Source organism: Sylvia atricapilla, chromosome 3 (assembly GCF_009819655.1).
Source record: "Sylvia atricapilla isolate bSylAtr1 chromosome 3, bSylAtr1.pri, whole genome shotgun sequence".
In the NCBI taxonomy this organism is placed as follows: Eukaryota; Metazoa; Chordata; class Aves; order Passeriformes; family Sylviidae; genus Sylvia; species Sylvia atricapilla.
Genome location: NC_089142.1, coordinates 41718335 through 41746322, shown reverse-complemented (window position 1 = coordinate 41746322; position 27988 = coordinate 41718335). Strand labels below are relative to the sequence as shown.

General features: G+C 34.6%; 1 protein-coding gene across 1 annotated transcript in view; it reads right to left on the bottom strand.

Moving 5' to 3' along the window:
- Nucleotides 1-27988, bottom strand: part of GRIK2 (glutamate ionotropic receptor kainate type subunit 2) — a 361868-nt gene that overhangs the window by 67110 nt on the left and 266770 nt on the right. The window contains exons 13-14 of the mRNA XM_066315185.1: nt 27420-27538; nt 23456-23673 (exon numbers count right to left, since the gene is read on the bottom strand). Coding sequence (XP_066171282.1) covers nt 23456-23673; nt 27420-27538 — 337 coding nt within the window. The remainder of the gene's footprint in view (nt 1-23455; nt 23674-27419; nt 27539-27988) is intronic.

Genomic DNA, 27988 nt, shown 5'->3' with positions numbered 1-27988 from the left:
AGAAGGGAAGAAAAGAACAAGAATAACCAATTCCTTAAAGTAAATGGGGAGCTATCCAACTTGCATATAACCCAAAGAGGCAAAAGACTGTTTATAAACTTTCCAAACTTCAAAAACTTAACTAAAAAATTCCTGAATGAAAATAACATCAAAAGTTAAATAAAAATACAGTTAAAGAGAAAATCATAGTGGTCTATTTAGACCTTCAAAAGTAATTCACCTGTTAAAATCTAAGATATTTATAGAGGTTCACTTTTTAGTTAACAGAAAAGGAAAAAAGAGGATATCTCCACAGGGTAATTCTCTAGCTGTTCTAATCTTACATTACCAACAGAAGTGAAATAAAAAGACCTCAGTCAGGTTATGCTCTGAAGCTAGGGAAGATGAACGACTTGGTTTAAGCCAGGGATAAGTGAATTCAGGTAAATTCATCTGGAGAAATTTGATAGCAATACCTACTAAACTGATGAGATTTTTACAATGAAACTTTTTTTCTGTTGGAAACTGATTTTCTGAAAATATAAAATGTTTGAAAGACCTTTTAATTGCAAGGACAAGATACTTTCATTAGTTAATATGACTGGAACAAGATAATAAAATTAGGAACTCTACCCAAGCACTTTCCTATCCATGCACCTCCAGACTTTAGATGAGATCAGAAAATGAAGACACAAGTGAGGAAAAACTTCCACCTTCTACTTATACCTGAAATTCTGGAAAATCCTGTGGGAAAATATGTCATTGGACCTGAAAAGATTTTTGTGGGTTCCTCACACCTCTCTCCATGCTGTCCACTGAGAGAGATTAAAAATAAATTTATTTTATATTTCACCTCAATTTACATCAGCCTTTTCTTTTTGCTTTAAGTTTAGATATTGCCAAACATTTTCAATAGATAGATGAAATGAAGTCACCTAAAAGCTAAAGCATGGCATCTTGTGGAATACCACTAACCATATGTTATTTATGAGGATCTAAAGAAGAATAACAAGCTGCTGTTCTGTTGTCTGGAAGGAAAGGAAGCACCAAATTAGTCTGTGAGAGAGCTGGGCAGCAAGAGTACATGCCAAGCTAAACATCAATGTCTCATGAAATTCATGTCATAAAATGAATCCAAATAATTGCTTTCAAACCATGGCTTTAAACCATAATAAAAAGACTTAAATGGACCATAAGGCTAATGGCAGAGAACTTGGGGCTAGATCTACCTGTATTTAACAATGTCATTATTGAACAGAACTGACACAAAGGCATCACAGAGATTAGAAATATAATGAGGAAAAACATTGCATGTAGTTTCAGAGAAACTAACGTAAAAATAAATTTTCTGAGGAATAAAAAACTCCACTCCTACACCTCAGACCTGCAACCAAATAATCTGAGAGATTTGTTCATTCCTTCTGAACTTTAAAAGGGGTTTTAGTGTTCTGATCTCAAGCCACATAATAAGCACTTATTTCTCTGCTGTCTGTGATAAATATCAATGCTAGGCAGATAGAAAGATATAAAATAGATGTTACATCTTTACAATAATGTCCAATGACAGAGGAGTCCTGCTGTTGGGGAGGAATCAACACTAAAGATCTGTTGTCTTTAAATCACCAGCTGTGATTTAAAAATGATAGGCTTGTTTCTTACAAACTTGTATAATCAGGTATATCCGTGTGTAAAAAAATGATAAAACATTTAATTATAAAGATTTTAGGAAATTAATAACTTTTTATGTACAGTAATCTGATAAAACTTCCAAAGCCACACTATTAATAATATAATTAGTATACTATTACATATTAATTATATAATTAATGTAATTAATATCATTAATTTACATACCTAGATTATGTTAAATTTATGGTGAGCATAACTCTCTGTAAAACTCTTTGGCAGACAGATCTTGTATTATGAACCTGAAAACTAAGATCCAAATTTCAGATTTTCTGGTCAATTAAATTGGGTTTATTTAAGTTACTGGATAAATGGTTACACATTCAGGGTGCCACACAACAGTGAAGTGTTAATCTTAGTTTATTTCATGGGGGGTTTTTGTTTGTTTGTTTTTCCTAGTTTGGAAGTTGTTGGGGATTTTAGGTGGGTTTTTGCTGATTATTCCAATTTATTTTTTTTTTTTTTAACTGAAGCAGGTTTTTTCTGTTCAACTATCTCTGTCATAAAACAGCTCTGCACTTCGAGTATACTGAGCATGCATAAACTTTGCTGAATGAATACAATGCTGAGGGCTGAGGAAGTACCAGGAGAGCTGGAGACAAGCAAGCTGTTAAGATCCCAGACAGCCAATGCAGAGGAAAATTTTCTGTGACTTGGACATGTGAAAGCTGAATCACTTTGTTTACTGAAGAGTGGTAACCAGACCACCACATTAAAGCATGGAATTCTACTGCAAAGAAAAATTCTTGTCACTACATGAAAATTAAATCACTGGTGCAAATCCATGCAGGGATTTGTGCCTTTTATGAATTGCACTACATTGCTAATTTCACTCAGATTTTAACTATTTGAATTCACACTAGGGCTTTAATGTAAATCTATTGCAATATAATGCCTAGGATATTGTAGACAAATGAAAGCAAGACAGTAAACAAAACAAACCAACAGATAAACAAACAAAAACCAACCAACATAAGCCATTTTCACTAATGCAACAAATAGCTGGTAATTGAGTTGCAAGTCTCTGAAGTTATCACAGGAATAAGCATGGCATAATTATCTTTCAAAAACAAGCGAGAAAAAAATGTATTTCCATGAGAAGGTGAATAGGTGTATGGGTTTTTTTCTGACTGTAACTAGAAGTAAAATAATTTTCTGTATAGGTAGAATTTAAACCACAATTACACAAAAGCATTACCTCTAATGTAATAAATCATTTTTCAGATTGTCCCAAGAGAACAAACTGACCTGGAGCAATCAAGACCATGAAGACAACCAGAAACCAGAAATGAATGTTATCAATCTGAAAGGAGGTGTGTGATTCAGTAGTTTACATAAAGAAGGTAGGGGAAGGATATTAGCAGATATTCTAGAAATATTATATGTCTCCTAAGTATAAATTAGCCTTTTAAAATCTATATATTCTTGAATATCTGTCAAATCACATGTGTAGTTAGTTCCTTGCTTCAGTAAAACACAGTGAATTTGATAGTACCCAAACTTGTTAATGTCATGAATTTGATGTCACAAGTAACAGCATTGTTCTGTTTATTCTGTACATTTCTGCATCAGTAATCTGTGAATATCCTGCAACAAATTTTCATTTACTTTCTGTTGACAAATTTAGTAGAACACATTGCGGCAAAGTGGATTTCTCTGTGTACAAGTTTAAGAAAAAAATTAGAGGAAATGGCATTTGATAACTGTACAGAGAAGGCTACAATTGTAAGTCAATTATCTGATCCAATATCTATCTATTTGCCTAGAGACTTTCAGCATAATACGTTGGGATTGCATAGAAATACAAATTTCAACAATTAAAAAAAATATATATCCATAGTCCTTAGTAAAGTGTACTGTTTCATATGATACTATTGTTTTGATAATGCATGTCATTATGAAAAAGAATTTTCTTGGATTTAGAATTATGATAGAAAATTATCCTAGAGGATCAGATTCTTCTGATGAACATTTTTTCTTCATGGCACCTCGTTGTATCCATGTGTTAAATTTGCTACGGCTGAGCTTTGAAACAGCTCTGTTCCTCATCTTTTATTGAATCGCTATGTAGTTCCTGAGGAAAAGTAGTTTATCTTAATTCTTTGAACTTTATTATCTTGGTAATCAATTAAAATGATCATTGTTTTCAAAAACCTCTCAGGAGACCTACAGTAAAAAATAATACACTTCATATAGTCTAATTAGCTAAATTGCAATATTTAATGAATGAGACATCACCTGTAGGACAATCAAATATTGTCACTAATTTCATTCTGTAGGGATTTGGGGGTTTTTTTCTCTTTTTTTATGGTGGCTTGCAAAATGCTAATTTTAATGTGACTTACACAAATACAGTCAGAGGACATACTCTATATTAGATACATTCAAACCAGATTTTCCCACTCTGAAGACTACAATTCTGAGTAGAAGTTCTTTCTATAAAAGAAATGCAGTAAAGGAACAAAAATATACTACAGGAATCGTTACACTTCTAAAGCTATATTGATTAAAGTCACAGATATCAGAGCAGATGAAAAGCAGTCAGAATAAAAACTTACAGGTCATCTCACTTACAGGTAAACTTGACCTTGAATCTCAGTGCTCACCGCTGATATAGTTGGCTGAAACTCTGTTATTTTTTCTGAGCAAGTATGAAATCATTGTTATCCAGCAATATTAAAAAAGGTTAATCTATGTCCTCTCATATTAGAAAAGACTGAAGATTTCAGCTTGGACTGTTTTTTGTTTTGGCTTTTTTTTTAACTTCAACACACTGACACAGTTAACATTGTCAGCATAATTATAGAAGGTTATTTTCTCCATTACTAATGTGGATTTGCTACCTAAAACAAGAACCTAATTGCAAACTTCCAGGTTTTAAACTTTTATGCATGCTAGATGCAGATCTAAATCTTATTGCTATCTCTGTTTTCCTTGTTTTGAGAAATTGTTGATGAAAAGCAGCAAAATCACAAAAGAGGTGAGATTATTTGACAGGTTTTTGTGGTACTTGTGTCTATGTTTATTGAGGAAAAAATTAGCTAATGTATGACAGGAACACCTCAGCTTGATTTTAAATCCAAAGGCAAAATAATTTTCTCTTGTTGCTAAATGTACCTTTAACTACTGAAGGCAGAAGCAACTTCCTTGTAAACATCATTACACGGGCTCTAAAAAGAAAGACCACTCTCAACAGATACCACGTGTGCATTTAAACTCTTAATGTCAAAGTCCTCAGTTGTGAACTTTGTTGTTCCCCTGTTGTGAACTTTGGAGTCACAGGAATTTGAAGCACTTCAAAGTACTCATCAAATCAAATTCTATTCTGGCTCTAAATGCCTAAACTGTCTGTGCAATCTTTGATTCCGTGTGTGTCATTGTGCATTTATTTGTTTATGAGCCCAAGGACAATTAATTTTCAATCCATGCTGGATTTCAGTGAGAAAGGTGCTTTTAGATATTTAATGCTGACTCCTTCTTCATATTTCCAATAAATATATTTTCTCTAAATATTAATCAACCAGATTAGAGGCATAACTTCCATTTAGCAGTATTTTGACTTAAAGATCAATGAGGAGAGAAAGTTGTTTCAGTGTTTTATAAGTAACATGTATCTATCCCTTTAACAAGTGGTATTCTTAGAGAAAAATATATTATTAAAAACTGAGCTCCTTTTTTTAAAGAAAAAAACCCCTGTATAACCAGTCTCAACCACACAAAATCTCTAATTCACCTTCTCAAAACCAAACTGTCTTACAAGTTTGCAAAGTGAATGAACAAAATCATCCATCAGTATTTCCCTACAAGTACTCTCTCCTCCTTTTTACAAATGCTCAGAAAAGCATTCAATTGCTAACAGAAACTTCAAGCTCTTACACTGACAAAAACTATTATTCACTGACTCTCCAGTTTTACCATTCCTGGCAGAACAATCTCTTTAAAGAGAATGAACTTGACTGACGTATTGAAATTCAGTTTTTCTGCACTAGTTTCTGTGCGGATCATTATTTATAGTCTTCAGAAAAACAAACAAATATGAATATCCAAGGTAGTCCCGAAACAAGAAACTTTCTGAAGTTTTTAAATATTTATACTGTAGAGAAATGATAACATGTTGTATTTTTCCTATGAACAGTAACGTTTATACTCATCTACAGTTATTACGAAGGGAGGCAGTCCTTGTCCCAGAGCCATTGCACTGGAACTGCTTTCTTCAGAAAGAGAACAAATTGCAGCATTTAAGTCTAAAACCCAATAAAACCCTGTTCACTTGGTACAACTTCCCTGATGGATAGCTATCTAACTTTTTAATTGTTTTTAAAGTGAACTCTTTCAGAGCTGGAGTCATGAAAGCCATCATACTCTAATTTTCTGAAAGCTTGATAGAACCAATATTCTGAGTATAGATAAAGAGTAATGAAGCACTTTCTTTCCCATAGGAAAGCTTTCCCACTCATATTCTTTGATGCCAACTAACCTTCACATCTGCTATTTCCCTATTGATTGCTACAACTTGGCACTTTTGTAGAGTGTCTGATGAGGCAATTCTATTCAATGACACCACTTCCTCTTCAACAAAAGAAGTGCAGTAAAATAACAGTGTGCTTCCTATACCTTTAGGGGAAAGGCTGTTTGCAAATTATGCACACAAACATGTAGTCATCATTTATGTGCGTGTATGTGGAGAAGAAGAGCATTTGTTCCTTTAGACTGAACTGTTATCTATGTAAAATTATGCAAAGTAGATCTGGGTTTGAATTTTTTAAGCAAATGAGGAGCCATTCTGGGTCCCACTTAAAAAATCCATCTCAAAATACATCATGTTCTCTATGGAAATAAGCTTGGAATTAGTCATCACTTAAAATGCATTCCAAATATATGTTTACAAATCAGTAGTGTGCATTAGACAACATCAGAACTAAGAATGTGTTTGTTTTGCTGTCCTTGGATACGAAAAAACCAGATTCTCTTTCAAATTAAATGAAATAATTTCTTTTTGACACGTATTACTGTAATGAAATATTTTATTTAAAAATAAAATGGTAAGCAATATCGACCACATAATAGTTTCACCACAGTGCTGTGGAAAACACCAGCATGACAAAAAGAAAAGTAGTTTTTAAATTCAAGATCAAACACAACACTTTTGTTTCAAACAGACTGAAAGTGTTAAATGACTGGTGTTTTAGTTGCATTTAACTTTGGTTTTCCTTTAGGCCCTGGACTCTACTGTTTTTTGTTTGTTTATTTATTTGTTTTGTGAAACTTCAGTTTTATTATGCTTTAGAGACCGCGAATAATTCTGTGTTTAGTCTTATTTGGAATTAGGTCCTTTCTTTTCCTTTTTATTTTTGTTATGTCTTCAGACCTAGATTCACAGAGGTATTGAAATACCTAATACTTACTGGAATCAATGGGAATTAGGTATAAAAAATAAACATAGAAGAATTAAAGATTTAGTTCCATCTCAGGATTTTCAGGTTGTATTTATAACTTAAATTACTCTCACAACAATTAATTTGCTCTAAGTTGAACCAGTACAACTAAGAAAAAAATTTTCTTTTGTGAGAAGGACAGAAACAAAAAACAAATAACAGGTCAGGAGGTGTCAAATACATACCAAAGACTGTTTCTAATGGGGTGTTTGTACATGATTGACTAATTTTGATGGAAAAGAAAGTTTAGCCCAGTGACCTTGATTTCAAAAATTATCCTGTCCTGTTTTGCTTAGTACTAAGAATATAGTCTGAATGTGTACAAGACAGAGATATAGAACACATTTAAAAATATTTCTGTGAAACTCAGTAAAGATTTCAGTATGTATTTTGCTTTAAACAATCCACTTCAAAATTCTTACTTCAAAACCAGTGGTGAGAAATCATGATTTTTTTAGCAACAATTTTTAAAACAGCTTTTGGACACTGGAGCAGGCATGCTAGAGAAGTGGTCAATGACCCAAGCCTGACAGTGCTTAAAAGGCCTTTGGTTAATGCCTTTAATAATTTGCTTTAACATTTGGTCTGCCCTGGATTGCTCAGACAGTTGTACTTACTCTAGATCTCTTCCATCTGAAAAATTCTGTTCTAGCTATAATATTTTTTGTGTTCTAATTATTAACTAAGAAATCCAAAATTACAGAAAAATAAAACTTGCAAAACATAATTTCTGATTCAGAATCTGTTAGAGGGTGTAGTTTGTTCCGATGTCAGCTAATACTATTTTTCCAGTAAACAATTAACAATGTTAATTTTGCTGTGTCGTCCTACTATCTCCCATATGAAAGCTGAACTGTACCCTTTCAAGTTTCCATGAGAATTCTGACACAGAATATGTCAAGACTACCACATACTTCCTACAAAATATGCAAACAGTGCAAACACATTACTGGTACACACATCAAAATCCTGCAGCTGTCTCTCTAATTTAATAAAACTATTTGAACTTATAAATGTAACAAAAATGACAAGTTATACAGCAGATGACACAGCAACACCTGCCTTGCTGGTCAAAGATAAATGTACTGAATCTCTAATGTGATCAAGCACATGGAGCCATATAATCAAATCAAAATGTTGCAAAGTGTTTATTTTTACATCTTTTGTTTCCTTTTTTGAAATACTGGCCCTTGCAATAAACAGCTTACTCATTGTGACCAGCTAAGTCTTTCTATATGCAACTTTTACATACACAGATCTTAATTTTGGCAATATTTCAACTCAGACTTGTAAGCCAAAACATGAAGTTTTTCTATGAGAGATTTTATCTTTTTCCTTTTATTTTCTTTTTTCTTTTTTTTTTTTTTATTTTTGTTCTTTTCAGTGTTAACATGTTAGAAAATAATTTCTTTGCAGTTTTTAAACTATTAATCTAAAAAAAAACAAGCATTCTCTCTATGAAAGGTAAGTCAGTTTTACTATAGAATTGAAATTATGTGCACTATTCCTTGTAAAATTAATTAATTTGAATACATTTTTTTTTTTAATCACCACCTCTCCCTATGGTAAAACTGTAATTTATACATATATCAAAATTTCTAGTATTTAAAAAGTGGCTATAAATTTTATAGGATTCTTCTTAAATACTTCTAGCCACCTGCACATTAAGTATCTACACTCAAGTATTAACACGAGTTTCTCTACCATCACATTACAGATTAGTTTCTGCAACTCTGGAGAAGGCTGTCCTTCTAAGACATTTGTTTAGTACAGAGGAGTTACTTTCTGGTGCCTTTCAGTTTTTTCCCAGTGTCAGTCAGGGACATGTAGATTACTACTGAAGAGGAAAGCAAGTATCTACATTTTGGAGTCAGGAGAAACCTGCCTTACATGTTTCAAAAGCTACCTTTTCCCTAATCAAAGAAATCACGTGTGTGTGTGTGTGTGTGTGTGTGTGTATGTGTGTTTTCTGGCTTTGAGACCAAAACACAGGATATTATTATGACTTCCTATTAAATTCTCTCAATCGACAGTTGATATCCTTTCCATACCAATTCACCAACCTACTTTTAGTGCAGTTCTACCCTATGCATTTGGAGAAACTTCAGGAATACAGCTTATTCCTGCTTTTACTCATTATTATTTTAGGGATGCTAAACTTTCTTTTATAATTCCTATATCTACAAAGAATAAATTACCTTTGCTAAACATTTTACCCATGAGGCAAAACTAACTACAGTAACAGCTGATAACATTAAAATAGGGGTTTGTGTAATGCAATACAGTGTAAGAAAATAGAGTATATATTAAAAATTTAAGTGACAAATACATAGTAACAGGAGGTTTTAAGCACTTGACTTCATCAAATGTAAAAATAATGCCAATAAATGTAAAAATAAAAGAAAAAATGCAAATCACAAGTTACTGCAACTGCAGACTTTTTCAGTGTTGGTGGTTTTGCTGTTATATTTACTCCCCTGGAAGTTAGAGATTCAATTTACCAAAGTAATTCTACATTTCAGAAATTAAAATTGAAAACCTAAAGATTAAGATCACAAGTCTTAATGTATTTTTGTAAGTGTTAAGACATTTATTTGAAGTATTTGGAAATCAAGCTCTAGCTTGGAAAGAAATCTAAAAATTCTTTATGAGATGAATAAGAATGTAAAAAAATAATTTGCCTCAGTACTTTAGCGAAACGAGCCCCATGGTTCTCCTTCAACCTTCCTTTAATCTTTGATAATCTGATTTGAAAAGACAGTGGTTGAAACTGCCAAATCTTCTTCATTATGAACAGACTGTGACTGAAAGAGGGAACTCAAAGATCAGTGTTTCCTCCACTAACTTCTGATTCTAGAGGTAGCCAAACCCCTGACTAGAATGGCATTATTGGATTGCACACATATAATGAACTGTGATAAGCATCTCTGCTCTTCAAGGAGCAAAAACTGCATCAGGAATACAGGGTGTCCCCATAAAATAAATTGAGAAACTAAGCTGTTGTTCAATTCAAGTAAGTTCCTTAGCGATTCAGCCTGAATAAAAAATACACTTGAATGATAACTACCTGGATAGACCTAGATAAAAGTCTTAGAATCAAAGAAATTAACCTCAAAGCTCCTTTGCCAGATATGGTAATAGGGTGAAGAAAGAGATAGAGAGCATTCTTATCAAATCACAGAAAATTTTTAGTGCTAGTATTCCTTCCTCACAGAAAGTTCCTTTAGGGATGCATATTCCTTTTTCAGAAGGTGGAAAAGCATGTATGAGTACATGAAACTTCTATCAGAAAAGTCAAACAGAAGCTTCTTAGCCTTCTGGAAGAGGTCTTGTAAGTCAAGGAAGGTATCACTAGTATAAAAAAAATTAAAAATGAAAGCCACAGAAAGACAGAGCTTAAGAAAGAGGAACAGAACTTTTTCTGTCTTGCCACTGGTCCGCAGAAAGTAAGAGTTCTTCAAAGAAAGACCAAGGAATTCAAGTCTTCAAAGACCTTCGTGGTATTTGCTATTTTTCATAGTTTGTTGAGAGATAAAAGATTTCAGTTTTCAAATGCAAAGATATACAAACAAATATTGTAAGGTAAGGTATATCCTTTGCTAGTAAATAATAATTTGCTAATAGTATGTCTTAATATAGTAAAAGTTCTCTTGCTTCCTTCAGACCACAACAGTTCACATGATCACTTATCTGGATTTTGCTTGCCAATTGTTTTTCAGTGTCTCGTTCTGATAACTGACTGCTCGTGTCTTGGAGGGGTATACTCTTTGCTGGGTAAAAAATGTCTGGATGGCTAAGCCCAATGACTGGTGAATGGAGTTATTTATTTGGCAGCTGGTCACAACTGGTGTTCCCCAGGGCTCAGTATTTGCCCCAGTCCTGTTAAATATTTGTATCAATTATCTGGATTAGGAGATCAGATGCATCCTCAGTCATTTTGCAGATGTCACCAAATTGTGTGGGACTGTTGATCTGCTGGAAGATAGAAAGGCTCGGAAGAGGGATCAGAACAGGATGGACTGACAAGGCTGAAGCCAGGTGTGTGAAGTTCAACAAGGCCAGTGGCTGGATCTTGCACTTGAATCACAACAGCCCCATGCAGAACTACAGGCTGTGGGAAGAGCAGCCTCTATTCCAGAAAGCTGCCCAGTGGAAAAGGACCAGGGGATGTTGGTGGCAACTGGCTGAATATGAGCCAGCAGTGGCTTGCCCAGGTGGCCAAGAAAGCCAAAGGCATCCTGATCTGCATCAGCAACAGTGTGGTCAGCAGGACCAGGGCAGTGATTGTCCTCTTTTGATCAGCACTGATGAGCCCATACCTCAAAACCTGTGTCCAGTTCTGACACTCTTTGCTACCAGAAAGAAACTGAGGTGCTGGAATTCCAGAGAAGGACAACAGAGTTGGTAGAAGGTCTGAAGCACAGGTCTTATGAGGATCAGCTGAGGGAGATAGGGGTATTTAGCCTGAAAAATAGGAGCCACAGGGGAGACTACCTGAAAGAAGGTTGTAGCAAGGTAGGGGTCAGTCTCTTCTCCAAAGTAACATGCAACAGGATGATAAGTAATTACTTCAAATTTTGTCAGGGTAAGTAAAGTCTGGATATTAGTAAAAATTTCTCTCTGGAAAGGACTGTCAAGAGTTGGAATAGGCTGCCCAAGGCAGTGATTATGTGTCACTGGAGGTGTTTAAAACACATGCAGATGAGGTGCTTAAGGACATTGTTTAGTGGTGGACTTGTTGTGATGGTAGTGTTGGTAGTGTTAGGTTAGTGGTTGGACAGAGCCCTTTTCCAACCTAAACGCTCTATGATTCCACAATTCTAAAGCATACTTTCTATACTCTTTTACAAACTAGTAAAGTATATTGTGCAGATAAGGGATCTTTAATACATTAAATACAAGTTCAGTTAATGCTTGGATAAAGAAAGATGCCTAAAAAGCAAAAAAGCTTGCATAATTACATAACTATTACTCTAGATCTATTGCAAAAAGGATGGTTTAATCAATCTCAATAAGTACTCTGTTTGGTGAACTTAATAAATCTGGAGAAGGAATTCATCAGCATAATAAGACTTTAGGTGATGTCTAGGGCAATTCTGGCACTGAAAATATTTCTGTACACAAAGCAATGCTAATGTAGTTGGACAACACCTCAGTACTATGGTAAATTGACAGGCAGAAATAAGAGTTCACTTCTGTTAATGAATGGAGGATTTCAGGATGTTTTAGTGGGCAGAAATTCAACACTGAAGGTTGCTCATATGGCAGGATCTCACAAAAAAAAATCTGAAACAAGGGCCAGTTCACTCTGGAGAATTGCTTCTGAATCACATTCCCAGGATGAGTCATAGATAAAATCTGGCAAACTTTACATGGCTACTTGGTGACAGATCTATTTGCTTTGAAGAGCAAAGCATTTTTTTTTAGACTCTGATAGTTAAAAATGTTCAGATGTACTCTGAATTTCCTAAACAAACCCTATCTCTGAATTATGTCTTTCATACAGAATGTTGTTTGCAGTTAAAAGTTTCTCTATGATCTACTTCAGTTCCCTTTCTCACCTTGCTCAAGATCTGAAGGCAAACATAAAGGGAAAAAAAGCTGAAAAGAGAAGAAAAAAGAGAAGTGTTCTCACCCTGCCTCCTGGGGAAAACAGCAGGAGGAGAGAAAGGTGATAAGGAGAGAGAGCAATTAGGTTATGCATTTCTGAGGAAAAAGCCTTGCAACTAAACTTATGATGAGAACCGAGAGATCAGTAATTCTCTTACAACTGATCCTGTCAGCAGTGTCATTACAGGCCCTGAAGAGAGCCTGTAAGAAAGTAGAGGGTATCAGGTAAGGGAAAGAAAGAAAAATGTGTTACAGTTTAAGACAAAACCTGAATTAGTGCATAAAGAAAATGTGCATTTCAGAAATTTCAGTGTTGGTGATTTTCTCATTGTCACACTTTCAAATGTCGAGGTGACATGACTCACTTCCCAAAGAGCATGGATTCCCAGTGGCTTTCACATTTAGCAGGGTGATATGACTGCCCTGCCATGTAATGACACTCTGCTCCGCTCCCATCAGTTCTAGCATTATAGTGGCTAGAGCAGTTTTCTTCACAACTGAAAAATAAAAACGCAACAACAAAAATGTTCATTTGCAGCTGGATCAGAAAGCTGGGTTGACTCTTGCCAAAGGCCTAAGGGATGTACAGCCCACAGTGCTTGAAGCTGAAGGTACAAGAAGAAGTTGGACTACTTGGAGTTAGACTGGCTTAAAACAAAACAAAACAAAAAATAAAACAACATAAAAAAGCTATTGAGAAGTGGTGATTAAACTCCATCTGACTTCAAAGGAAAGCAAAGCATATATTGGGGTGCATTAGGTAAAGCATTGCCAGCAGATTCAGGGAGGTGATCCTGGCTTCTACTCAGCTTTAGTGAGGCCACATCTGGGGTGCTGTAACCAGTTCTGGGCTCCTCAGTACAAGAGAGATATTATGCTGCTGGAATAAATCCAGAGGAGGGCTATGAAGATAGGTAAGGGCCTGGAGTATCTCTCTTAAGAGGAATAGCTGAGGGAGCTGGGCCTGTTTGGCCTCGTGAAGAGATGAATGAGACTCGACATCAATGCAAATAAGTATCTGAAGGGGGAGGTCAAGAGGATAGAGCCAGGCTTTGCTCAGTGATGCTCAGCAATAGCACAAGAGGCAATGGGCAGAAACAGATACACACAAGAACAGGTTGACCAGGGACATTGTAGAGTATCCCTCACTGGAGATATTCAAGACCTGTTTGGACACAATTCCACGCAATGTGCTCTGGGATTGACCCTGTTTTAGGCAGGAAGGTTGGATTAGATGACCCACTATGGTACCTTCTAACCTTACCCCTTTTGTGATTCTGTGATTGTTGTCTTCTGTGGCATCTCTATATATTCTCAAAAAAAAAAAAAAAGGAGGCAGAATGGGTTTCTCTTAACTACAAAATGATTTTTCAAATGTCCAGATTATTGTATCTCTCTGGATTATCTACATTTGGTAAAAATTCTTGTCTTTTGGTGATAAATAATCTTGACACAATTTCAGACTCAAACTGTGCTTTGGGTAACATATGCATATTAGGCTTGAATTTCTAAAGGAGAAATGTAAAGTTGTTATTTTTTTACCCACTTTGGGCTCTGATTTCTTGTATCCCATATTTCTATCCAAATGGAAATTAGATCTTACTATATTTTATCATACCTTATACACTGTGAAAGATCCATTTTACTCAGATCATCTCCACCATGTACCTGCAGTATGGATCATTAATGCATATGCACTAATTAATGCATATTGTTGGATGAATTTTGAAAAATAATGCAAATACCAGCTTCTTGTTTGCATGTGTATTTTACCTCTGTATAACAGTCATCTCTGAAATACTTATGGCCCCCGTATGGGTAGCCCACCTGAGAGTTCAATGGGAGGATCAGCATAACACTTTTTACCCTCCAAAAGCTTTTGATAAGGCAGAAACCGATACTGAGTTATGGGAAAGTTTAATTGATTCAAAGAGAAAGTAGAATTTTCATAATGCCAACTTTATTTTTTATGTCTCTCTTTGATTTCCTTTCAAAATAACTAGTGGGGATCATGGAATTCATGGAATTCATATCTCAAGGATTTGTTTCAATATTTTAATTATTGTGAATGTCTACTCTTGTTTTCACTGGAAAGTTTGGGGTTTTTTTCCTTGAGACGACATCAAAAGACAATTGTACGTATTTCATCTATTTCCAAGAGCTGCAGCCTGAGACAAATGTAAATTATAGAAATGACTCCTGTGGTTTTTGAGTATAACCAGTACAATGTTATCCAGCAGCTCATTAGGAGTACCTACTATCTGGATATATAGACTAGTCTTTGAAAAAAGAAAAGTTGACTAGTCATTTCCATCTTTTTCAGTCCTTACTGAAGGGTATAAGAAATGAGGAACAGGGAAAGGAGAAAGGGAAGGGAAAAGGCATGGATGGGGACAAACATGTGAATGGAAAAGTAGTGGATTTCTGTTCCACTCCATCTATTTTTAGTTTCATGCCTCAGCACTGAAATGCGACACAAAGCCAAACATATGTTCTTATTTACTGTAGGAGTAATAATCACTCTAAGGGTCAAAACAGCATAAAACCATTGTCCCAATAACTAGACAATTATTAGGAATTAAGTGCTTTCCGTGAATTTGTTCTGCTTTCTGCCTTCAAATTCAAAAGAAAGGCAGCTCATCCCAGAGAACTTAATGGTATCAAATTTATTGTAATTTCTTCTATATAGAATTCAAATCTCTACTCTTCCTGTTATAGTCTGTGTCAATGTATCATATAACTTACCTACCATTGTCTAATTTCTCTCATCTTTTATGAAAATAAGTAGAACTCAGTGAGGCAGAGATGCTTTGAGATCTCTGGACAAGGCCTATATCCCACTCTCATAGACTCTGCTATTGCAGATTTAGTTCTTATAACTATATGGAGCGACCACAGACCTTGTTTTAGAGATTTACAACTATATCTGGATTTGTTGTGTTGGTTCTTTTTGTTTGGTTTGGGGGTTTGTTTGCTTGTTTGGTGTTTTTGTTTGTTTGTTTGTTTTTAATATTAAAAGAAGCAGTGGTTAACTAAGTAGTTGTGCTGGTTTTGCATTTATTGACATTTGGTGAGGAAAGGAAGACACCTAAAGAAGTGAATTTTAAGAAAAGTTGTGATTAAACCAATCAGCAACTAGGTTTGAATATTGACATCTGGTTAAACCACTAGAAAGATGACACACATCTGGGAAAACATATGTTAAAAATCGGGAAAAATTATGGGAAGCTCTCTTTTCCTTCAGGCCTCAAAAGAAGTGACAAGCAGGCCCAGTGCCCTCCTTGCTGTGAGGGCCAGGCGAGCCCTGCCGAGGAGCCCGGCCTCTTCCCAGGGAACCCCGCCAGGTCCCAGGGAACCCCGCCAGGTCCCAGGGAACCCCGCCAGGTCCCAGGTCAGGGCCAGGCCCAGTGGCTGCCACAAAGTGGCGGGGCTGGACCAGTGGCGGACAAAGGGAGAAGCGGAGATAAGGGCCCTTCCCAGCCGGATCTGTCCCCAGCTGCTGTTGACATCCTGCTGCTGTGATCCTACACTCATCAGCCCTGCAGAGTGGTCCCGCAGCTGGAATTGAATGCAGCTAAACCCCCTGAGATCCTGACACAGCCCAGCACAGCCTCCATAAACAGCTCCAGAGTTGGCTGCTGAATTATCTTGTTGAGATACTAGTCCAGTGCCATGAGAGATCATGTGGCAAAAGACCATCACAAATCCCTACAGGCCTGGGCGACATATTAAATCTTTCCTTGCACAAATGAAACTTGCAAAACATTGGATCCTCTGTGAGTGAGAGAAAAATATGCTGAAGACATGTAGAGAGAAAATATGAAGACATCAAAGTCAGTGAAAGAGGAGTCACGTCTTAAATGAGAAGAAAATGAGGAGATGCCTAGTCTTAGGCTGAAATTATTTTGTAAGGTCATGGTGATAGACTGTAATTTACTAGAATATCCCTTTAAGTTGTAGAAAAACTTAGATGGGGGTATGAAGTATTCAAAATTACAGACATGAAGAAAGACATTTATATTGAGTAAACGTTGAAATACTTGTGATCCCATGAAAAGCTTGAACAGAGACAGGGAGAGATGAGATGAAGACCTCTCCCAGTAAAAGAAGATCTCTATTCCTAGAGATGAGGATGGTCTAAAAAATAAATGAAGAGAACTTTTGCCTTTGAATAGCTCATCCTTAAAATAGTACCCCATAAATTTATATGACCCATAATGCAGCTGTGGGAAGGCTGCATAATGTGGGAGGGACTTCACAAATGCAAATTCCCAGGTGGCTGCCATTTGTGACAATTGAAGACATACGAGAACTGTTCTTGTGGGAGAAGTTACCATGACATGTCAAAAGAGACTTCTCTTTCTAAAAGAACTGACGAAAGATTATTTTAGAAGTGGTAAACTGACCTAGGTTCCACATTTTGTCTCTATACAATGTCAGTGAGAAAGGAAAGGAAAGTTGTGGTGGAGCAGAGCTGTTTTGAAGGTTTTATTCCGATTCTTATTAACTTTTGCTCTCTTATAATTTTGTTAGTAAAGCTTTCTTTATACCCTTTAAGTTTGAGCCTGCTTTTCTTTTTCTCTTAATCTTATCTCACAGCAGAAAATGAGTAAATAATTCTAGTGGGCACTCAAACCACTCCAGTAGTGTTCTTGCAAAGAGGGAATCATGGCAAAGAGGAAATGATGCATTTCAGCTGTAAGTTTTTCTGCTGTTAAGTCCAAATCAGCATGATCAAAAAGAAGTAAAAAAATGTTTACATTATATTTACATTCAATTCCCTTTTTAGCAAAATGTACCACATGTTTTTCATGCAAGAACAAGTCTGTATTTGTTACATCAAAATGCAACTTTTCCATAAACTTAAATATCATTAAATCAAACTAAGCATGTATCAGTAGTATCAGTATCAGTAGTATCAGTAGTATCAGTAGTATCTGCTACCAATTATTTTTTGTATTGTAAAATTAGTACAAGGAAGCTGTGACTCAAAAGATTGTGTTCCATTAGTCACTGTCAGTCACTGGATGTTTGAGAAACTCACAAGCGGTACTTTTCTTATCTTTGACTTGCAACTATTGCACCAAATAATTAACACACACTGCCAAACATCATGGTGTGTGTCAATTGAAGCATTAAATTAAGGTTCTGTGTGTGTGTACACCAATGTGTTTGTAGTGCATCTTTACTTGTTAAAGAAATAAATATCATTTGTTTATTACAGTGTTCAAACCCAGGCTTGAAAATCCCACTGAAATACTGGTTTTGTGCACATCAATGCCAACTTCATACTTGACAAATGAATGACATTAATACCTTTATTCTTGTTGCTGTTCTTCTGTTTATGTCAGAAGAATCTGTCATTTGTACTCTAGTTGCAAGCAGTGGGAAAATTCCCCTATAACTCTTTCCTTTATCTTTAAGAGACTTTTCCTGAGACTTTGTAAGGTATAGGTAGAGCTTAATGCCATTTCTTTTGACAACAGGCTGAGAATGTGGTAGGAGAAGATAGACAAAGACTGCTGAATTCTTGCTTCTCTAAATTTCCTCAGAAAGGTGGCAACAAAATAGCTAGAGTGAAATGTGAGGGCATGGGGGTAAAGGAAAATTACTAAAAAGGGTGAGCAGGATGGCTCTTTATAGAGAGAAAGCACTGCAGGAAGAAATTAAATATATTGTAGAAAAGTAGAGCTGGAGTACAAAACTTGATCCTAAAGAAGAAAAGCAAAGAAACTGGCAAATGTAAATGGTAAACAGAATAGTCAGTCTACTATATAATTCAAAGGTTCATGAATCAACTTTTCTGAATTAGTCCTCTGTCTACTTTTCACCAGAATTAGTTCCCTATCTACCTTTCACCAAGTGATCTTGAAAAAGATGCAATCCCATTTAGTGCCTCAGCTTCCTTCTCAACAAAACAAGAGTATAAAATACATGTCACACAGATTGCTGAGAAGACCTTTAATTTCTGATACAGGGGTAATGACACTAATTTACTGCTATTAGAGAATGAAAAAGAACTTTGGTTTTTACTTTTTGGTATGCAGATGCCTCATAAGTAAGAAAAGCTGCATTGTACCTGGTACTGTACAAAAATCTAGAAAGCAAAATTCTGACATTGAAAGTTACAGATATGAAAAATTATGGCAAAAACAGAAGCACATGACAGCTTCTATTAAGATATTATATATTAAGATATACCATGTTAATATATTTCTGACAAGAAATATCTTAACATTGTAGACCACATACACGCATATGTGTTGAAGTACTTTGTGTGCAAGGGTGAAGAACTGTGGTACCCAAATAGAAGTTTGATAGAATTAATATTGTTGTTCTCAATTTCAGAATTGTCATTCAGCAAGAAAACCAAGTGAGAAACATAGACTGAGAGACCATAGAAATCAGAGGCAAATGAAAAAATCTGAGTTTTTTCATCCAAGAGCAGTTAGTAGATTATTACCTTTCATGAAAATAATAAATGCTTTTTATTTTATTCTAAACAGGAAAAAAACGAGATTTCTGAAATTTGAAAGTGGTCAGTAGTGACAAAAGCAGCCAAAAGAAAGGAAAAGAATGTCATAAATATCCATAACTTGAGAAACATCAAATAATGTTTCAGGAATGGACACTCCTAGCCTAAAAGCAGATATGACTTAGAACTTATTTTCATATATCTTTCCTTCTAATTTTTGGACATTACTAAGGTTTTCTTTATTATTCACGATGAATTAGCCAAGCAGACCCACCAAGTGCATAATGGACTTGTAAAATTATTTCCTTTCCATGCTTAGACCAGATCTTAAGAGGAGAGAGCACTTAAATTTTACCTTGCTTTCTGGCTTCTAAAAGAGTTTAATTCATGTTTCTCAGACTATGAGGAGGTATGAGATGAAGGACTTAGTAAAAACCTGAAGACAACATTCTCCTTTTTCATCAAAGCTGTTTCACAAGGATGTTTGACTCACAAGGGTAACAGCACTTTCAACATATATCCCATGTGCTCTCCATATTTTACCTTCAGGAGATTTAATCCAGTATTTTTTTGTTTGTCTGATGCCCATTTAGGTTCACCTTCAATAATAGGTTCTTTTGTTTTAGCATCACACAGCTTTGGCTGTGCACCAAAGTATTTTTGAGAAAAGCATTCAATGGCCTGCTATGTAGTTAATTTATGCAGAAATTACTGTCAGTCTTGTGGGCAGCTACCAAGCCTCACTGTGATTGGAACTAATAACTATTACCAAGATAAGATAATTTCATTTAACATTAGCAAACCATCTGGTGCCTTTATATCTTGTAACTCAGTGTCACTGTTTTATTCAATCCACTCTCATTAAAACAAGACAAAAGTAACTAAGGATGAACATACACACAAATGATAAATTTATCCTTTCAATTATCTTCGTGCAACCACTACCTCCAGAACTCATAGCCTTTGAGATTTTTGAAGTATGAGAGTACTACTAAAATCTAATCTGACCTCCTGTATAATGAAGGCTTTCTGTTTCATCAAGTAACCTCTAAATCAAAAGAACAACATGCTTGGACTATGCTGTATGTATCTTTCTCTTAATGGCTGCCTGTGATGGATGAATCCAACCCACTCCTAGATAAGTTATACCAGTGGTTAATGACTAACTCTTAAAAATATGCACCTTATTTCTAGCCTGAATGTGCCTAACTTCAGCTATGAAACATTGGATCTCATTATGCCTTTTTCTGCTAGATTAGAGAGTCATCTACTGTCAAAAGTCTCATTTCCATTAAGGCACTTGCAAACCATGATCAAGCCACCTCTTAACCTTCTCTTCAGCAGATTAAGCAGACAGATCTTTAGCCTCTAACTGCAATGCTTATTTTCAGACCTACAGTCATTCTTTCACCTTTAATGACCTCTTTCCAATTTTAAGCATATTTTCAAAGTGTGATCACCAGAACAGGACACAAAAGTTCATTAGTATTTTTCTTAATGCTATACAAAAAGGCACTTCCTACTTGATATTCAGTTATCTATGTGTCAGAGAATATAATATATACCATTTATAATTGTTTATCAGAGTCATGTGCCTAAATGCTTTTTGTATTTTTTAGCATTCTCTATGAGATATTCAATTCTAGCAGTACCTTGTAATGCAATTCCACTTAAGGTCTTATTTTAAAAATATTTTCTTGCATCTTCACTCTTTTATGTAAGGAAATTTCATTCCTGAAGTAATTAGCTTTTGCAAAATAAAAGCATATTTTGAAATATGCAGATGTAGATATACTATATTGACCAAAATTATAGTACTTTATTTTCTGATAACTCCACATCATTAGGTAAAAATTCCTAATTTTAAAAGGAAGTTCACTATTAAAGATTTTATATAGATGTTTTGGTTTATCTTTCATGGAACACATATGTAATTAACCTACATTCCTTACACAGGTAGCTCCAGTGAATAGCATTTACTTCAAGAAAACCCTAGTGTTCTGCTGGACATTGCTTCAGACCACTGAATGAATCAAATGGGATTATATAGTTTTCATTTACTTTTGTATTTGAGCATGATTTTCACTTATTGATAATCTACAAGAACAGATGTAGCTACGTCTAATATTTAAGTTTAAATTCATTTCATTAGGTAAATAATATCCATTAAAATAATAATAGTAGTAGCAAACAATATAAATTAATTTACCACTAGATGAGATAGTAAAAAGCAGAAAAATATTCCAAATCTGTTGGTTCCAAATTGGAACAGTTAATTATTGGTTCAGTTTCACATCATAAAACATTTGCTAATCAAAATCTCTCTGCACAAAAAATCCAGAAAATATATGTGTTAAATAGAATAAACCTTAATTTGACCTAAAATTTATCAGATGAATAAAGAAATCCAATGTTTTCTTATGATTTCTCTTTTTCACTCATAACAAAGGAGGAGAATTTATTAACAGAAAAAAAGTAATACTAAATTATGTGATCTAACATCCTAAATCTGTTGTGTTTAAGTCTAGGTTATTTCAACTGCAAATAAAAATCTTCAATGAAGGATGTGAAAATGCTATTTCATTAGATGTAAGGCCTTTCTAGTTCTTTGATACAATATATTAGATAATCACAAAATAAATCTAGACAAATGTAAACAGAAGAATGAAGAAAGCAGAAAGGAATAATTGTGCAGAAAAGAGAGTACTATATTAACATCCAGAGGGAAAGAAGTCCAAGAAAGAGGAATAGTCTCTGTGCACTTAGAATCTTAGAAACCCACATTAAGGACATAAAAGAAATAAAAGGTGAATAATAAAATTAAGAATGAGAAGGAAAACTAAAAATTTAAAATTGCTTCCTAATATTTCAGTGCTCACAGTTTGAATCTGAAATAGAATTAGATCAAAATTTTCAGCCATACTAAAATTAAGTTAAATCCCTGTAGTGTTTTCTGGTAATTTGATAAATACCTTGTGTTATTTCTTTATGTCTTAAGATAAAAATAATTTTGACTCTTGTAAAAAAATTAGAAACTTTACACGTTGTTATTTAAACTTTCCATGTTGTTACTTTTAACTGCTTCACATATTTCCTGACATGAAGAGATCTCTAATTGATTAGTTACTTCTATCAATTTTATAAGCTCCTTTTTCTAACTAGTATTCTGAGGAGAATGCTCAGAACATTCCCAATGCATGCTTGAAGTTAAGCTGCCCGAAGCATTTTGAGATATTGGAGTTAAATGATTTTTATTTCCAAGAAGAGGCTGAAAGCCTTAGAAATTATTATTAAAACTATTTGTACACTTTGATTTGGTACAAGGTCTATGGTCGTAAGATTAAATAGAGATTATTTAGCCTTGATATGTAAACAAATTTTGTGGTCTCTGAATTTCATGAGAGAAATTGAGAACACAAACTTCAATTTCTGTACCAGTTTAAAAGCTACCTTGGTCCTCAGTTTGCTGATTACAAATACCAGCGTTACAGTCCATGCAGAACTTTAGGTGATACCATAATAGCTCTTAAAACTAGACCATATTAGCCAAAAGTCTTCATAAATTACTAAAGATCAGGCAAATATTGTTAAGCACCTTTCTGGAAGATCTGAAACACCTCTGTGCTATCCAACTTAAGGAGTTAGAGAACAAATCACTTTCGCTCTCTTCATAAATACTTATCACTAATTTAAGTCTGCTTAAATGCCTGATGAATCTAGGCAAGAAATATTTTTCCTCTAATTCAGTATCTCACTTCACTATATTTCAAGCTGAATTCTCTTAGTAGCAGGGTAAAAGGAACAGTAAAACGGAGATAATCTGAGTTTTTTACATGGATCCAAAATTTAATTCAGAAGTTTCTCAAAATTATGAAGTCCAAAATTTTCCTTAGTAGAGCCACTAATATCCTTAGTGCTTCTTGAGTAAAGACTACAATTCAGTATAAAGCTGCTGAATTAAAACTAACTTTAAACATGACAAAGCTTTATCTTGTACACAGTTATAGAAGATCTGAGCAAAGTATTCAGGTTTCTTCATGTATAAATTGCTATAAATTCAATTCTTTAAAAGAAATCATTAAAGAAACTTCTGCTTTTCTGTGAGAGATATTTCATTTGATTCTTTTGCTACCTTTTTAATCATAAAAAAAGGGTTTTCACTAGATTTTGACAATATCAGGAATCGTACCAGCTGCTCCTAAGCAACGTGCAAAAGCTTTCCCCCCAAAATCAGGATATAGCATCTTCTTAGACAGAATATAAAACTTACCTTGAAAAAAGTCATGGTGGCTCCATCTTCAACTGCCCCATATTCAATCTTTGTCTGCTTGGCCAAATCATCAGCAGAATCAATAGGGGATTCCATACGTTCCACTGTCAGAAAGGCGGCTAGGTTAGCAGTGTACGAGGAAATGATGATAAGTGTGAAAAACCACCAAATGCCTCCCACTATCCTGGTGGAGAGGGCTTTAGGCATGAGCTCAGAACCTAATGAAAACCAGGGGAGAAAGGTGAAATGGATGCACAGAAAATAATTAAGTGTTCAGCACTTTTTGGCACAGTGGGGAGATGGAATCACTGTGCAAAAACATCTTTAAGATACAGTTTTACATGTACTGCTTGTACAAACACACCCAACTGAAATGCAAAATAACTGGTTAAACTTATAATGACAGATCTTTTTAGAGCTGTGGGAATCAAAATATAGCAATGGGAGATTCAATGAACAGTGCCATTTTAAAATTTCTAAACATATGTATATAAATACCAATGGGAAAAAAAAAAAAAAAAAAAAAAAGGCAGTTACTCCAATTTGCTTTCCAGAAAAAATAAGCAACTGATGAAGGTACCAGATGTGAAAGAAAGGATTTCTTTCAAAGGATTTCATTTGAAAAATAAAATCCTAAATCTATTCTAAATATGCTCTTGAGTTTTGTCATTTGCATTGCTGTAAAGGATAGTTTATTAAATGTTTAGATTTTTAAAAATTAACATCTCCCATCTCTATGTTTAGCCCCACAATTTCATATAAATATGGATGGCTATGCTACACACTTAAATTTAATACAAGAGCAATAAGAATATTAGACTTCTATGCATAAACTAGATAAAGATAGATTATAATGCATTGCTGGAGTTGCCTGCTCATGGCACTAAAGAATGGAGGGGGAGACAGACACTGTATAGTAATTTGCATAATTTTTAATGCTAATTTAGAGCCTAATGAGACAAGTTGAAGCACATAAACTCCTCTTGTGTCTAATTACTAAAAATAGGAATAAATTAAATTCACTGTAATATACAATCACAAATATTTATTATAAATGAGCATATATGGATTTTTTTCCATAATGTTATAATTGAATGAAATGAAATTTCTAATGATGTCAAATAAACAATTTTGAGCTTCATTTTAAGAACTTTATGCAAGATCTTTTAGAAGTATCTGGAAACTTGTTTCCAAGGAAATAGTTTCACCATATCCGCTATATCATTGTACTGAAACAATCCCTTTTTGTTAATTGGTTACTATGTTTGCTCTTAAATCTCCTGGGTAAAATGGAATGAAGGCAAGATGGACTATTTTATTCCTGTTAAATTTTAGTGCTTATATTGAATTAGTTAAGGAACTGGTCCAGCAAGGTAACACATCTTCATAGAGGTGAAAGATTATGTCAAACTTCCAAACTCAATGCCAAAAAAAAGAACAGAAGGACTGGGGAGGGAGGGAGGAAGAAAACAAAAGAAAAGGAAAAAAGAAGTGATATCATAACTGGACTACTGTATTCAAAAACAGCCCATCTTACCCTGCAGTTCATCTTACCCTTGCTGTTTCAAACAAAAAAGGCTGACAGACTTGGACATGACAGCCAACTCCAGCGCCAGACTCTGCCTAGAATTCTGCAAGGGAAAAAGTAGAAAAGTACCTGTCTGATGTAGTTGCTCCTAGACCCTGTTAGTCAGACACTTAGACACCATAACACTAAGAGATTTCCCAACAAGCCCACTATCATGAACTCTCTTTAATTGCTCTCACTTCATTTTAAAAATCAACAGTAGTAAAGTCAGAGAGGACTGGGAAGAAAAGCAGAGTGGAGACATTTGCCGCAGTTACCTCAGTTACCACAAGTTCATACCTTACCAAGGACTGAAACCGAGTGCCACCTGGGCCCATGAAACAGAGCCTGGTCAGGGGCTGACTGTCATGTACCCAAGGTAACGTCATGTCCAGCACCATATCCCACAGTTTCCTGGGAGCGAGAGGTGCCAGCAAGACACGTATGAGTTTCCTCTACCATGTACCCTCCAGCGCTAAGCTATTCTTTTGTAAAGAAGTAGCACTTAATAAGTAATATGAGTATGGCCCAAGTGTTTCTATATTGTTTTTTAGTGGAAAGTTACTGCTATTAGGTGAGAACTTCTGTGCTTTTCTAAAAGCCTACTTTTAGATGACTTTAGGTTTTTGAGAATTTTTTTTAAAGCAATCATCAAAATCAAGACTGATACTGCATCCTTAAAATGGTGCCTTTACAGTTTATTAAAGGATGAACTGAGTAAAGGTAAAATAATATAAGGCAAGGACAGAGGGTCAGCCTTAATTCTGAAAAATTAGTTTTCCTTCAAGGAAAACTATTATCCTCCAAAGATATCTTTTAAAATGAAAGTTGGGGTTTTCTTCTTATTTTGATTCTCAAAAACAATGTTTAGGTGTTACAGACTAAAATACCTTTTTCTTGCAAAAAGGTGTGAAAATCTAAATGGCTTTCCATCCTTCAGAAATATGAAGAAGCATAAGTACAACTCAGCATTGATAGAGGTTCCAACAATTCTGAGAACTGTGAATGGAATTCAAAATACCTTCTTTTTTTCAGCATCCAATTTTTGATAGCTTCTTAAAAGCAATCATTATCTTACAAACACGTATTATGCAATTGTGCTTCAACTATATAATTTCTTGAAATGTATATTGACAACCTAGTTGATAGTAAACCCTTAGCCAACTATAGATATATTTTTATTTCTGATTTGAAATCCTGGTATCTTTTTACGCATTAATTAATGTTTTTCTGAGTACCCTTTTGGCTGAGGCATTAGGAACTTTTTAAGCCTACCAAGCTGATATATGACAGAATATTTACTGCAGTTACAGGAAAACTTTATGAAATCATTTGATGAATTAAAACCAGCATTTATTTATGGTTGGTGTACTTATAATAGGAAGTTTTAAAAATTATTGTTCAGGTACATCCATTAAAACAACTCTACCAATATGTACTCATTCCTGCCAACATTTTCTATGATTTTTTGGGTGGATATGTAGTGGTTATTTTTCCAGAAAGAAAAGTCATTCCTTTTAATGGCTTTTGGACAGGACTAACAATCTTTTGTATTACACTGTACTGCCCAGTGAAATGTCAGAGCAAAAACTGAGTCTGCGCTATTCAAATGTGCCTGATATTATATGACTGTATTCAAATCCTTATGGAAAAGTGTAATGAAATGGTGATATATTTTTACGTATCTATATATTTGGTATACTTTCAAAATAAGAGGAATATGGCAAGAAAATTATGGATTTTTAAGAATGTGCTTAAGCGTTTTACTAAGACACATATAGTTTAAACAGGTTGTTGGTATTACTCTGGGCAATATGACTACACAGTTGCCAATTTTATTGTCAGCAATGGCATCACTTTCTCAGTGTATGGATAATTGAATATAGACTTTTTATGTAAATCCTTAAGAATGGGCATTCTGATTTTAAAAATATAAATTATGGCTGGACAGGATTAAATCTCCTATATTATTTTATTTTACAGATTCTAGCTAGTAGATAAAATCTTTCTGTAGTTGAAAAATTTCTAGACCAAAATTAAACAAATACAGATCTTTACATTTTACTTTTATCTGAGAAAGTTATACTCTGTTTTAGATTGCTTAAATTGAGATTATTTTTAGGTTATAGACAGATTATCTAATGTAATTATTCAGTAAGAGTTTCCTGTTTAGGAAATAAACTATATGACTATGCTGTACTTTTTGAAGTTTTAATTTTTTTATCTGTCTTCAGACTAATTCCTGAGGTGCTGGGAGGGCCTGGATAATTGCAAAAAAGCTGGTTTATGGCTACATGCACAGAGGCACCCATGCAAGTGACTTGCACCAGAGAGCTGTTACCCCCAGCAAAAAGTGGGACATGGTGCCCAAGAAGAAGAGCAGACTGAGTCGTATACCTTGCTGCATGAGAGCTCCAACTCCAAACCAGAAACTATTTAGCAAGGTAAAATTGTTTTCCACCACGTCTGAATCGGGGTTGCAAGGATGTGGGTTATACCACTCATAGGGGCTAAACCTGTGGTAATTGACAGAAAAAAAAGAACAGATTTAAAATGCAGCCATCACAAAGTCTATCCAGTAAATCTGCTGTAAAAGAAAAAAGAAAAACAAGAGAGGTTATAAAGAAAATAATGATTGAAAGTTTTTACAGTGTGATTGCATTATAATTAACAGCAATATTAAAAGGAAAAACAATTTTGAAGATTAACATTCTTAACTATTGCTGATACTGATAAAGTTGCATATAGATTGGCTCTGAAAGATTCCAAGTGCCACCTGTAAACATCAAAGCACTTATTCTTCTATTGACACCAATAGAATCACAGAAAATTGGTCCCATTTAGGATTAGGTTCTATAACCACTGTGTCAGTATTTTGCATCTTAAAAGAAAATTATTATGTTAAATCACAGAAATTAACCAGAAAAATATACATCAGGCAAAATGTTTTTTCTCGTCAAAATTAC